The sequence below is a fragment of the Columba livia genome, chromosome 3, assembly GCF_036013475.1.
Source record: "Columba livia isolate bColLiv1 breed racing homer chromosome 3, bColLiv1.pat.W.v2, whole genome shotgun sequence".
Classification (NCBI taxonomy): Eukaryota; Metazoa; Chordata; class Aves; order Columbiformes; family Columbidae; genus Columba; species Columba livia.
Window position 1 is genome coordinate 117954599 of NC_088604.1, and position 13884 is coordinate 117968482.

Here is a 13884-nt window from a genome sequence, read left to right on the forward strand (position 1 = left end):
AGTTTTATTTGGTTTGATGGGTTTTTTTGTTTCGGTTTTGTTTTGGTGTTTTTTGGTCAGAACCCGCACAGAGGAGTCACACGTCACTCTCTCAACTTTTGCTGCTGACAAAAAAACCCACCAAAAACCAAAACCCAGACAACTTCCCCCCCACCACCACTTTCCCCAGGCTCGGTCCTCCTCACAGAGCAGCTCTGCAGTGGGCATGAATCAGTAACTCAGCAGGTGTGCAGGATCTCTCTCTAAATGACTCTGCCCTCTAGGGTACATGTGGGTTATATTTTCAAAGATTAAAGTCTTTTCATCTGCAAACCTGGGAGACTTCTTTGCCCAACATGTCAAGAAGCAGTTAACAATTAACTATTTCTAAAAAACCAAAACCAGCTTAAAAATATAAATCACCAGACCAGGAAATATGAATCAGCTAAGTCTTTGATACTCCCCTCAGTAATAATATCATCTAGAACATGGGTTACTGCTAATCCTAAGTAACCAAAAATGTTGATAGACTTTAAAAATACCAGGAGTTAGGAAAAGGAGAAGGTCAATTCCATTTCCTCCTGGTCTCTGAGTCTCAAGGTGGCATTCTGAGACTTCTCCACAGACAGTGTCAGGAAATTTTAAGAATCTGAGGCTTGATGGTCACAGTATCACAGTATGTTTGGGATTGGAAGGGACCTCAAAAGATCATCTAGTCCAACCCCCCATGAGGACGGTGTCCTCATGAGATTCCAGCAGGGGAAACTTTAAAGTAATCCTGCAGAATGCCCTTGTCTGTACGCTGAAAGCGGTAAAACAACAACATACCTGCCGTTCTGGAAATCCAGGTCTTGAACAATAGGAATAAAAGAGTATCAATAATGCCAGTATTTTGCAGAACATAACTGCTCATTTTTCACTTAAAGCTGTCGGCCCACCTTTTATATTCAGTGCTGAGGAAACAGCCTCCATGTGCATTAGGACTTGGCCCAATAGCAAGTTTGTGACATCAAAACTGCCTTCGCATTAACATTATGAAATAGACTAGAAGATCTGGATTCTTCATGAAAATGGACCAAAAAGCTAGGGTCTTAAAGTGAGAGACTGCTCTTAAGTAAAAGATTTTCTCGTTCACAGGAAGAGAGAAAATACAAGCAGAAATAAAATGTGTTAGAACGGTCCTTAAAACAGAATAATTTAAAACAACATCCGGAGTGATGTTTATAAGAAATAATACATATCCTGCCTCTCTTCCTAATTGCTAAGAAGTCAATAACTCCTTTGGTCTACGAAGCCCTGTACAAAGTTATCAATAAGTCATGAGAAAAATGCAAAAGTCAAGATTATAATGAAACGAATCATTGTTTCTGGCTGTAAAGCAGAGGCTTTCTGCTCAGCCCGCGTGTTTGGTGCGGCCCTAGTCAGATATCCCTTCCCCCCAGATCACCACTGGCCTTGCAATTAAGCTTCAATATGCCTGTGTGCATATTATTGATGTGGAAACAGCTATTTCCATCACACTGCAGACATTCTATACTTTTGAAGTCTGTGGTTACAGAGTCATTATTCCATACAACACTTTCCCATCACCAGGGTGTGCAGGATGCTATAAAAAAAGTGGTTTTGTGCAAGTTCCAAGCTACTGAAATTATGTCAATAGTTACCTTAAATACATTATTTTTTATACGTGGTCACCCTGCCTTCTGAGGCTTTGCTTTAATAAAAAGGACTGGATTGCCTGAGAACGAAGTCGGCAGAGCTGCGCCGATTTGCAGATCTGGTTGGTATTTCCATCTTTTAATCTGCATGTTGTTTCTAAGATGATGATGATGATAGTAATAATAGCAGTAGTAACAATAACAATACATTGGCTTCTGTTTGTAGTGAAACACTGCTGGAGTTGAATGCTCTGCTTTAATGAGACACACTGAATGAAGCAGTATCCTGCAGTGCAAGAAACACATGTCAGCTCTCCGCTGCCGTGGCATTGTGACCCAAGCTACAGTACAATATTCATCATTTTCTTGATAGTCTCCCAGAATAACCTTCTTAATTTAATCTCTAATGGGATTATCAGCCTCATTAAATTGTAAATCTGCCGCAGCCCAGCTGTTGTGGGAACCTGAACTTTCAGAATGTTATCAATTCGCCGCTCTGATCCCTCTACCTGAAACCCCTCTGCACTTTTAACGCTTTCAGCTTCGAAAGCTTGCAGGATCCTTCCCCACTTCCAACTTGTTCCCGCAGAAAATCCCTGCCTCTTTTCAAACCAAAAAGCCACAGATCTGCTTCTTTCCTGGCGCTAAGCCAATACACCCAACTGCAGACCTAACCCAGTGGCTCCGGGCTAATTTCTACATGGGCAGCCAAGCATATTTTGCAGAAGCCCCTACAAGAATGAACTTTGAAGAGCAAAAATACATCTCTGCAGAAGTCCGGCAGCTCTCAGCCGCTGCTCCTCTACGGAGGGCAACACAAGCCCGGGCAGGTATCGCAGCCGAGCGCCTTCGCAGTGCTATGTAAATACAGACGCAAAACGAGCTTTGGCCCTCAGACTTCTGCCAAGTTCTAAACGCGGTCCCTGGTGCTACGAGGAGTCTTGCTGCGCACCAGTGCAAACCTTCAGCCCCTTCCCAAACCAAGATTTGTGCCGAAAGGGACAAACCTGCCTCTGTAAAGGACACAGACCCGGGACGAAACGAGTGTACCTGCTTTTCTAAGTGACCATGGCTTGTGGACGGAAGGTGGCTAAATCCTGGAGGGCACTGACAGGTGACTAGACTCCAAAAAGGGAGGAAACTCCACCTTAGGAAACCATTACTGCTTGTTGCAGACAAGGCTGTCAGGAATACAGGTAAGGAAGGATTAGTACTGGAGAGACAGGAGAGAAGCAATCTTAAAGTAATTGTTGAATTATTTTCGCACCCAAGCAAGGCAAACGCGATGGGGACACTCACGGTTACTTTCTCATATATCTGCAAAATCTCTTAGGAGAAACCAACAAAACAATGGGAGTACAGCAGAGTAAGGATATATTCTGAAGGAGCTGGGATTTTTTCCTCGTACAGAGTAGTTGAGCAAAATAAGACTGCCTCTTTTACCCAACACCCTCCTTACAGCAATAACATGTACATTCCAAGTGTCCTTCTGAACCTACCTTCTTTTTTTCTTTCCTATGTAACTAAAAAGCAAAGCGGTTTGTGCCTGTAACAACCATCTCTAACGTCTTTAAGAATACATTTTAATGCCTTTGGCTTTTCAACATTATTTTGAGCAGCTTAAGTCAACTGGGAACAAGATCTGTGTTTCTCACGTTGTAAGAACACAACAAATCAAGTTCTCATAGCAGCAGCCTGCCCTACCAAAAGGGGTATCTTTAATATAAAGAAGAGAAACATTCCATACCCATAATGAGATAAATAATACTTCAGGCAAGATATGGCACCTTTAAAAGTGCCTTTTCAGTCTTGAATTTTTCTCTGCTTGTTACTACAGAAACCATCTAGCAACCAGAATCTAAGACACACTCCACCCAAAACAGAGAAAAACAATATAGACAGAGCAGGCTTTTCCTCCTATTTTTTCCCCCCCTCTTTTCTTTCACCCCCCCACCCTTTTTCTGAAAGGGTGGGTGAGTGCTAAGAAAAAGTATCTTAGTGTGCAAAGGACAGGAGTGTTTTGCATGCAGTCGAAACAGTAAAGCTCTGATTACAGATGGCAGAAATGAAAGCAGGGCATGAGTAATGAGCAATGAGAAATGCGTAATGTGGGATGAGGATATAATTTCCACACATCGGCTAAAGAAAGGTTTACACTCTTAAGCAATAAAAACAAACCATTAAGCCAGACCTGCACTGTCAGGAAGTATAAAACAGTTCTTGAAACTCTGCAGTTACTATACAAAAACTTTTCATAAACTTTTGTTTCCTGATCTTCATAAAACATTAACATCAAGCTGCCATATGGCAATTAGCTGCCTCCTGAAATCAATTAAAAAAAAAATAAAAAAAAAAATCAACAATTTAGGAATAGTTCTACAATAAAATAGCTCAATAATTATCCTCTTCTAATAGTGTAGCAAAGTGGGTCTAATAAATGCAGTCCAGATGAGCTTTTTCTTCAAAGCTGAGAGTACAATAAATCATGTTCCTCTCCAAGCCTCATCAGCACTGATTGCACAAGCGAGACCTCTCGCTGCCTGGCGGGGGGGGAGTGGGTGACGGTCTGTGGACCCCAAACCCCATCACCACAGGAGCAGGAAAGGTCTCCACACCTTGTTACCATGAGCCCAGGTGAGCAGAGCAGATCCTGCTCGGTGAAAACGGCCAATGCTCTCGGGAGAGCTTACCTCAACTGAAGATCCTCCCGCGTCATTTCTACATGCTGCTGACCACAGAAGTCCAACTGAATTTTGCGTAAAAATTATCAAGCCACTCGACAAAGCTGCTACTGAGTCTCAAAAGGACAAGGAGAGATGCTGATCACATTTGTGTTTAGAGAGATGCTTATCTGAAATGCACAAAGGGTGACATTATCTATCACAATCTCTGCCTATATAGATTATATAAGTGCCTAGAAGCAACATGTTGAGGAGAAACAGGCTACGGGGTAACAAAGGCAGTTTTGCCTTCCAGATCTTCTGCTTTTTCTCCTCTTAAGAGGAAAAAAATAAGGCTATTTTTTTTCTTGTAGAGTACTAAATAACACTAATAAGTACTAAAGAACTAAAATAAGTAAGGGAGTAGCATGGTAACAGCATACCCTTAGTATTTAGGATTATTTAGCAGTCATTACCAGACTTAGAAGATGTCAGAAAGCCCAGATGTTTCAGAAGGACTGTCTGATCATCACCCTATTTAGTAGAGTTCAGGAACCCAACTGATCTCTAGGAGAACTTTGTTACTCTTGTATTACTCTTGTATTGTCTTTTTATTTTGTTTTTAACTCTAAACAAACTACTCAGTGCAGCACTCTCACATCTCCAATCTAAAGAGAGCAGTTAAGGGTTACAGATTTAAAGACACCTTATTAAACCAATTTGGCAGAAATGTATTGACTTGCTAAGCTTGACATGTGCATATTTCTTCCTCAAAGTCAGTATGGAACTGATGATTCTGTGACTAAGAGTCAATCTTAATAGGTTTACAACTACACGTTGGTCTCATGGTGTATTTTACTAAGGATGCAACTCTTTGTCAGGCAGCTGGAGGTTTTTGCCTTCACACCATGACCCAGCTACTGCTCGTGCATAGACAAGCACCACAGCCAACTTATTAGTGACAAGATTAGCATCAATGTGTTCTCATGCCTTAGAGGAGAAGAAAAGCAGCCACCACTCCGTAAAAAGCCTCCCTCAATTTAATTACACACAAAGGGTTGGGAGCTGTGAAACTTAAAGCTTGCAAGGCTGGAGTTTAGGAGCTGCTTGGAAGCACCGCGGGGTCTTTATTGATTTCAGCAGGTCTGGGATGAGACCGTTCCTGCTGATAGAAAAGGTGAAACGTTCAATTTTTCAGGCCTTTTGCAAGCTCAGGTTACACAGTACACTAGCACTGCTGTGACTGGCACAACCACATATTGCAAACAATCTATGAATTCTTGTAGAAACTCCACCATGGCAAATCCCATGAGTGACAACCTCCCGAATCAACAGCCCGAAACTCAGACATCGCCAGGAAACCTGGCATGCCCTTCCCAATGAGCCAAAGGCAAACTAAACTCCTGCACATGTAACACTTCCCCTTAGAAACACTACAATAGTCCCCAAAACAGCGCTGATCTCTTGAAAAAGCAAACAGAGGTTGTCCACCCAGCCAACTCGTGCTACCATGTAGTATCGGCATGACCAATAACATCAGCTACCGTTCAAAACCAAGCAAAATCGGCCAAACTGCAGAGTGCTGGATTGTTCTCTACTACCTATTAAAAATACAAAGAAATACATATGTTTTTATCTCGCCACAGAAACTTACAGCTAGCATAAAGTATTTTCTAGTCCCACAAGAGAAAAATGAGGTTGTGTCTCCTATCCTCTGTACCCATTGCTTTTCCTGATGATTAGCAGTAGAGAACTGCTCCCTAGGACCTGTAAAACATCATCAAGTGAGCCCTTCTGATCAACAAACCCACAAAAAGCCAATTTCAGCTACTTTCCTGCTCTACTATTTCAGCACAACTACCACGCAACAAGCAGCCCAGCCCTTGCACGCTCATCCCGGGCTCTACAGCTAGAAACCTGACTGCCACATCAGTATTTTCATGTACAACAGGCACAATTAAGTATCAGCTTTAATGCTGCGTTTGCCAACTGCAAATCGCGCTGCTGCCCCGCACATGAAGGATTTAAAAAGACGTAAGCTCAAGTTATCCTTGCGATGACTGCACAAGCAAACCAGTTTTTCTTACAGACTGGACTTTTCAGAAAGAAATATCAGAGTTCTGTGATTTATTATCTGAAATAAACATTTTGGGGGGAGGGAAATAAAAAAAAGGTGCTTTCAAACACAAAACCCTGGAAGGGAAGACAAGCTAATCTGCAAAACCATCAGCTGAGGTAAGAAATAGGAGGCTGCACATGACAATAGATTGCCATATGTAGGGCAAAAATTGGAGATTAATTTCTCTATAGCACTCCACAGAAGTGAGCTCTCAGCTGAGCTGAGGAAGCATGCAACGCTTTTCCAACTGTTAAAGGCAAGGGCTGGTAGAAATAAGGTCATTATTCCTCTGCAGCGTACATAATCACAAAATAAAAAAAGGATGACATTTTAGTTTTTATTATTTTATATTTGGCCAGGACTTTTAAAGGAAGGACTTTGAAAGGAAACATCAAACATTCACTTTTCTGTAGGTCTAGAAAGGATTCAGTCTTCCCCCACCCCCGCCTCCCGTAGGGTTTCTATTGGCCCTTCTCGTATTCGCGCTGCAAATTAGTCGGGAATAGCAGTATTTATACTAGATCGCAACGTCTGGTTCTTATCCAAATGTTCCACCTAAAGAGGACGCCAGTTCTCATGGATTGGACAGCCCACCCTGCGGCATTCCTGAGAATTGTACAATATAATAATCTTGAAAGTCAGCAGAGTGGATTATCCACTTTTTTCTGGACTTGAACTTGTGACCTTAACAGTAGCACAGCAGAAAGCAAATGTGCTATGCACTTTGCCATAGTAACCTTCCATGTATTCTTTTCAACTTAAATACACACAATTGAAACAGCTACAATTTTGGAAAATTATGTACAAACCCTATATTTTTTTCTTTTTGATTACATATAAATACAAATTAGCTATTCTTCTAAAAAGTGGTTATAATAGTAAATAAATACAAAATAAGAATCTGACCATTATACTTCATGTGCTGGGGTTAAACCCATATAAAATGTACAACTAAAATACATTTAAAATCTTTAAAGGAATATTTCTCTGATTAAAATATTTGTTTTCCCAACTTTTTCGTAGACATAAATATATTTTCAAAATAGTTGTGTTTTTTTTTCTTTCCATTTCATTACATAAATAAAGTCTTCATTGGGAAATATTAAAGTGTCAGCTTATTTTTTTTTTTGTCTTTTTTTTTTTTTTTTTGCATTTATCTAATATATTTGCTGTGTTAGCGGCACCCACAACCCTCCACAACCATATCTTGATAGTTCTTTAATACAACTTTTTCATTCTCGTCAAGGTAGAGCATGGAAATAGCACTCAGTTCTGTCGGCACACAGCAAGCCTTGGGGATTTTGGAATTCACTGAATTGACCAAAGTCTGAACAATGGCATGGTTTGTTGAGTTTAGATGATCTGCCAGCGGAAAAGGACATTCCCCGTGGCAGTAAAAGGCACTATACCCCGGCGGGGCAACAATCCAGTCATTCCACCCCACATCATTGAAGTCCACATATAACGGATGCCTTTTGCAACTGTATTTGTGGCGTTTACGCTGTTTGTGTTTCGCTTGACGCTTTTCTCTTTTATGAAGCGGGTGTCCCTTGCCATCATGCCCAAACGTTACTAATAATGGCCTGAGCTGAGACCAGCTATCTTCATCCTGATGTAAAGACCTGCTAATCCTAACGTGCCTCTTGGAGGCACTGTTCTCTTTGTCCAAGTGAACCACCTCTACCACAAACCCATGATTAGGATGTCCATGTGCAATCCACCTCAAAACAGCTGGTGTTACATCAAAACTTTCCCATTTACTTGCATTATGATGCACCAACCTGGTGTCCAAAAGTCTTGTGACAGGGTCCTTAGAGGTGGCTGTGGCTGGCTTTATAATTTCATAAATATTAATACGGTGATGGTAGCTGCTGTTGTTCTCTGAGGTTCCGTGCACCTGTTTCCGAAAAATCTGGAGTTCAGCTGAGGTGATAGACTCCTCATTAGGGATGGAAGTTAAATTAAAGAAGAAGCGCCGTGCTGTTTTCCCACTTGTTTCTGGCAGTTCTTCCAAAACTTCTAATTTGATTAAACAGGTAAAACAAAAACAAAAAAGGGAAAACAAATCAGGAACTGAGACAAGCAGCCAAACCCCTCAGTCTGCTGTTGGCAACTTTCAAATGACAGCTAACACATGTGACACACGGGATCTGAAAGACTGTCGGGCAGAAAATACCATCCGCCTCGTCTTTCCGTTTATTTATGCGAGCATGTACAGCATGAAGTTCAGAATGTTTCATTCATTGTTAAGTACTTTGATTGAATACTGGTGCCTTTTGCGTTCCAGGTGGTTATAACAAGTGGCAAGAAACATGCAGCATTACTTTGGAGTTCGAGAACATTAGTGAGAAAACTCAAGCATTATAGTTAGGGAGGGCCTGATGAGAATCATTAAAACTGATTGAGGACATGGGGTAACTCTTGCATTTTCGTTGTTTTTTTCAAGAACATGGCTCTAACATCAATCCCTTAAATTCCATTCTGAAAAATATTACTCTGCAGTTTAGGTGACTTACAAACCTTAACGTACAGATTTTTGTATCTTAATTAGAGGTGGTGAACTCAACATGTGTAACAGCACCTTACAAAGCACACCCTATAGCATTTACCCAAAAGAATGGCAGGGAGGTTCAACTGTTAAAAAGAGGTGGATGGTAAAGGGATAATGACACAAAGTCACTTCCGAACAACAGGTTTTCAAAACCACACATATACACAAAAATTTGAAAAGTCACTAAACCCCAGGCCATTCTCACCTTTGAGTCAACAAATAACTGAATGGAGCTTCAGAGGGAGTAAATATATCTAGGGTTGCTAAGAGGTATGATGTTGCTACAGAAATTGAAAAAATTACAAGTATTTGGCATAATAAATCTCTCTCAAATCCTGGGTTTTAATTTTGGTACTAAGCATCCTGGAGAAACATTCACTTTCTAAGGGGAAGCTGTTAGCAGTTCTTAACCTGTAACCATTCCCTGTTGAATCCAGTACGATTAAGGTAAAGCTCAGCTTTATGGTATTTCAGGACCAGACCAATATTTGTAAATATGCAGATGTTTTGAGTGGTCACAAGACAAACTTCTGCCTTCATGAAGCCACTAGTACAGACTGAGAACTCAGTGAAAAAATGGGGTCATATTGTTTTTCTTCCAAATTTTGTGTAAATTATAGAATAGCTTTTGTGTCAAAAAGCCTTTGCCGTAGCAGCATGACTACTTCAAACTGCAGATTTTTACATTTGCCTAAAAAATTCTAAATGTTGCCCTTCCAGCTCCCCTCTTGCTCAGCCCCTTGCCTGCCACGCTCAAGTTTAACATGAATGACCCCTCACTGGCTTTTCCCCATCCACTGCTACATCTTTTCACATAGAGGGGTTAACATTTCATCTCTCATCTCCTTTCTCAGGATAAAGCTTTCCACTAAACAGCACATCCACTCCTCCGAGACCACCCCTTTATCCATCAGAAACATTAAATACTAATGAGTTTTAAAGGAAAAACTGCATTTTCATTGCGTTTACAGCACAGCCGCTGCATGCCAACACCAGAGACTGGCAGCTAGGAATTATTACAACCTGGGGAAACGTTTCCTGACGAGCACACAAGCGACACACGTGCCACCGGCTCCACGGGCCTACCCGTGCCGTGGCTAAAGCCACAGAGACTGTTTTGGCTACTTAAGCCGGGAAACGCACCCAGTCGCTCAGCGAGGGCCTGTCCCAGAGGGTCCGCTGCCTCGGTGGGCTGCGGGAGAGGGGGGAGAGGGGGGAACGGAGGTGCTGCTGGATGCCCTGTTCTGCATTTGGCCGGGTTACCTGCAGGTGAGAGTCAAAACCCAGCTGCGGGGCTTTTAGCAGCCCAGGCACTGTTGGCTGAGGGGTGTGCAGCAGGTCCAGGCTCAATCGCTCCTCGACGGCAGGGCGAGGGAGCGCTCGAGAAATTGTGATTGATCGTTTCATTGATCTCTCACGGGGATTAGATAAGGATTAGAAATCTCCACAGCAGCCCCGGCTCAGCAGCGTATTAGGGAGACTTTCCTGCTCTTTAGCCTCGCAGAAGAAAAAGCTATTTGTGGGAACGCTTAACGCGGAGCCACTCTCTTTTAGCAGAAAAAAAGGACATATAACACGAGCCTCTCGTCGGATAGAGCGGAGGGGGAGAGGAGAGGTTCGCAGAGCAGGCGGATCGCGGCAGAGACCCCGGTGCTCTGGCCGCGCACCGCCGCCCGCTCCATTGCTAAACCCCGCGTTACCGGCGGCAGAGCTTACGCGCTCCCGGGGAGGAATCCGCCCCGACGGGAGCTCCTCCTCCGGCCCTCCCCTTTCCCCTCCGCTCCCTCAGCCCGGCCCGCGGAGCCAGTTACCGGCCCCCCCACCCCCGGCCCCCGCCCCTACCTTCGTGGTGGAAGCTGCGGACGGTGTTGGCGCGGCTGGCCGCCCTCTCCAGCGGGTAGCCGAGGGCCGACGGCTGCCCCAGCTGCTGCCCTGAGTGCAGGCGGTAGAGGTCCAGCATGTAGGGGGGGATGACGACGTCCTTGCCGGGGCTGGGCCGCCGCTTGAGCCCGAACATGTGGAGCAGACGCAGCTCGAACTCGCTGAGCAGGTCCTCGGGGCGCTGCGCGGCCGAGGCGGCGCGGCCCGTCTCGCTGAAGCGCCGCCGCCCCACCTCCGGCATGAGGCCGGCCGCGCCGCCCAGCAGCACCTGGCAGAGCAGCAGCGCCAGGACGGAGCGGGTCGCGGCAACCATGATCAACCTGCGCGGAGGAGGAGGAGGAGGCGATGGGAGCCAGTCAGCGCGGACACCGCGCCGGGGGAGCGAGCCGCGGGGTGGGGGGGGAAGGGCGGACGGGGACGGTCCGCAGGTGGGTCCCACCCCGGCGCCCGGCCTGGGCCATGGCGAGCGGTGCCCGCCGCGGAGGAGCCCCCCGCGGGGCCCCGTCGGGCCGCTTCAGGTGCTCGGCGGCGGCGAGCGGCGGAGCGAGGCACGAAAATCCCCGTGGCAGGAGATCAAAGGGAGCGAGGCGGGACGGGGCGGGGGAGCGGGGCGATCCGCAACAAAGGAGCGCGGAGGTGAAGGGAAGGAGGGGGCGGTCGGGGGCACCGCCGGGGCCGGGCCGCTGCCCTCGGCGGGGCACAGGTGTGCGCCCGGCCGGGCCGGGCCTCCCGCCGCCGCTGCCGGGACGGCTCCGCGGGGAAAGCGCCCGGCGGCGGGCGAGGGAAGGGGCGGCTGCCCCGCCGACGCGCAAAGAGACCTCCCCGTCCCGACCCCCGCGCGTCCTCCCCTCTCCGAGCCGCGCCGAGCCGAGCCGCGGGGGCTCGGGGCCGGCTCCGCTTCCCTCGCACCGGGGCAGCGGCTTCCCCCAACGGAGAGGAAGGGAGAGCTATGCTCCCTCGGCGGAGGGGAAGGAGGAAAATACAAATCCTGCTTCGTCCTTAGCCAAACCCACAGGATATTCTTCTCCCCCGTGAAACTCTGCGCTGGATTATAATAATAATAGTTATGATTAGTGTCCCGTCCCCCCTCTCTCTTCCAGGGCGCTAGCACCTCTGCCGTGGCCCACGGAGTCATCCTGCGGAGAAGGTTTTCAGCGGATCTGCGACCGCCGGAGCTATACCTGTGTGCAGCAGCAGGGGTTGTGTCTGCAGGAGGGTTTTCTGCTCTCGGGGTGTTTTTCCCGCATCACTTGGTGTTACTCCAAACTTCGCTGCTGCTCCTCTACAGCTGCCGAGCAGAAAATAGAAGTTCCCTGAAGTGCAGTCCGCCTCTGAAACATACTTTTAGCAGCTAGTTGAGGAGGCAGAAGGCAAGTCCCGGCCAGGGAAGGGCTTCTCCCTTTAAAAGCAGCGATCGGAAAGTTGTTGCTTCTTCTTCTTCCTCCTCCTCCTCCTGTGTGTGTGTGTCTGCCTGCCCGTGAGGGGTCCCTACGTGTCTACGGAGTTAAAAGGCTCCTTTTAAAAAATGTCCTTTGCATCACCCGCACCAGCCAGATAGACATTTAGCGAGACTCCCGCAGCAACACGAAGAAGCAGCTTGACTTCGCTCCCTTAAAAAAGAAAGGAGGGAGGAGGGAAAATTCAAAAAAAATAAAAAATTAAAAAGGGTGGAGAGCAGCCTGCTGCCGGCCCGCGTGGAGCGGCCGCGCCGGGGGACAGCGCCGGGTGTCCTGCCCGCCTCCCGGCCCGCTCCGCACCATTGCCGGGGGTGGCCCGGTCGCCGCCGCCGGGGCTTTTTGTTGCTCGGCGATGTCACGACCCCGGAGGCTCGCGAGCCCGCGCCAATCACAGCCGCCCTGTGGGAGCGGGCTGCGGCCCCGCACGGCTTTTAAAGGAGACGCCGCCTCCCTCCCTCGTTCCTTCCCTCGGTCCTTCCCTCCCTCCTCCCTCGCCCGCTCCCTCCCTCCCTCGCCCAGCTGCAGCCGCCCGCCCGCGCCCGGGTCGCGGGATGGGGCCGGCGTCCCGTCCCGTTAAGCTGTGGCACCGGGTGTGCGAAGCGCCGCCGGTCCGGTCCCGCTCCGGGTGGCGGTGTCCCGGAACCGGACCGAACGCTCTCGGGCTCCGCAAATCGGATTAGCGCCGTGGGTTGCCGATGTGAAGGTCACGTAAGGTACCGGGAGAATCCCGGTGCTTCAAAAGCAGTTTAAATATATATTAGATATATATACACACACACGGACACGTATGGATTTTTCCACCCCACATTAGCAGTGCACGGGGCATCCCACAGCCCAGCCGCGGAACCCCGGGGGTTTCCTCACTCCCCTCCCCGAAACAGAAGCGCCGAAGCTCGGAAGGAGCCGCCTCCCTCCTCCCGGTGCATCCGACCGCGGGCTCGGCCCGGCCGTGCGGACGGCACAGGCTTCAGTTTGGGCTTTTTTGTTGTTGTTTAAGATGTGGCTGCCCTCCAGTGGTGGAAATGCGGCGGATCTCCGGCCCCGAAACGGCAACCCCATCACAAACCACCCTGGGCCGGCCCTCGGCCGCTCGCCTTCGCCCGCCACCTGCCCCGAGGACCATCGCGCTCCCGCCACGGTTGTGGGGGACACGTCGGTGCGCCCCGGGTTTGCAGCCACGACCGACCGTCCCAGACCCAGCATCGCACACGGGCACAGATGGGTGAAGAAGGCAGACCTGTGCCCAGTGGGATTTGGCTCCCAATCCAAGCTACGTCACTCACTCCGCTGATCTTGGCAAATCTAATCCCGATACAATTCGCTAACCGGTGGGCAGAGATGCACCCTTTGCCCAGCCTGTTGTTTGTCTGCTCGGGCTCTGCGGTAGGGCCTGGCCCTTCTTGCATAGGTATGTGATACCCAGCAATTTAGGGTCCTCATCAAAGCCACCGGCACACCATCATTAGCTGGGGTCCCAGTGCTAGCACAGGCTCCTTCCCAGCAAGGTGAGTGCCCTGTGCTCCTCCAAATACATCTCAGGGGTTTCATTTGCAAAAGATGCAGACAGCCTCTGACACCT

At 47.8% G+C, this 13884-nt stretch overlaps 1 protein-coding gene and 1 long non-coding RNA gene across 2 annotated transcripts; one reads left to right on the forward strand and one right to left on the reverse strand.

Moving 5' to 3' along the window:
• Nucleotides 1-7531: 7531 nt before the first annotated feature.
• Nucleotides 7532-12725, reverse strand: BMP2 (bone morphogenetic protein 2). The gene is made up of 3 exons (XM_065059910.1): nucleotides 12030-12725; nucleotides 10810-11168; nucleotides 7532-8435 (listed from the first exon to the last, which is right to left on the reverse strand). The coding sequence occupies exons 2-3, from the start codon at nucleotides 11159-11161 to the stop codon at nucleotides 7591-7593; spliced, it is 1197 nt and encodes a 398-aa protein (XP_064915982.1). The 5' UTR covers nucleotides 11162-11168; nucleotides 12030-12725; the 3' UTR covers nucleotides 7532-7590.
• LOC135579216 (uncharacterized) lies at nucleotides 11250-12171 on the forward strand. Its single transcript, XR_010471925.1, has 2 exons — nucleotides 11250-11396; nucleotides 11949-12171. It is a non-coding gene; the product is annotated as an uncharacterized LOC135579216 (long non-coding RNA).
• Nucleotides 12726-13884: the final 1159 nt, after the last annotated feature.

Coding starts and splice junctions, on each gene's coding strand:
- BMP2 (XM_065059910.1), bottom strand. CDS start 11,161: ATGGTTGCCGCGACCCGCTCCGTCCTGGCGCTGCTGCTCTGCCAGGTG. Junction 8,436..10,809: donor CCGCAGCTTCCACCACGAAG/GTAGGGGCGGGG, acceptor TAATCAAATTAG/AAGTTTTGGAAGAACTGCCA.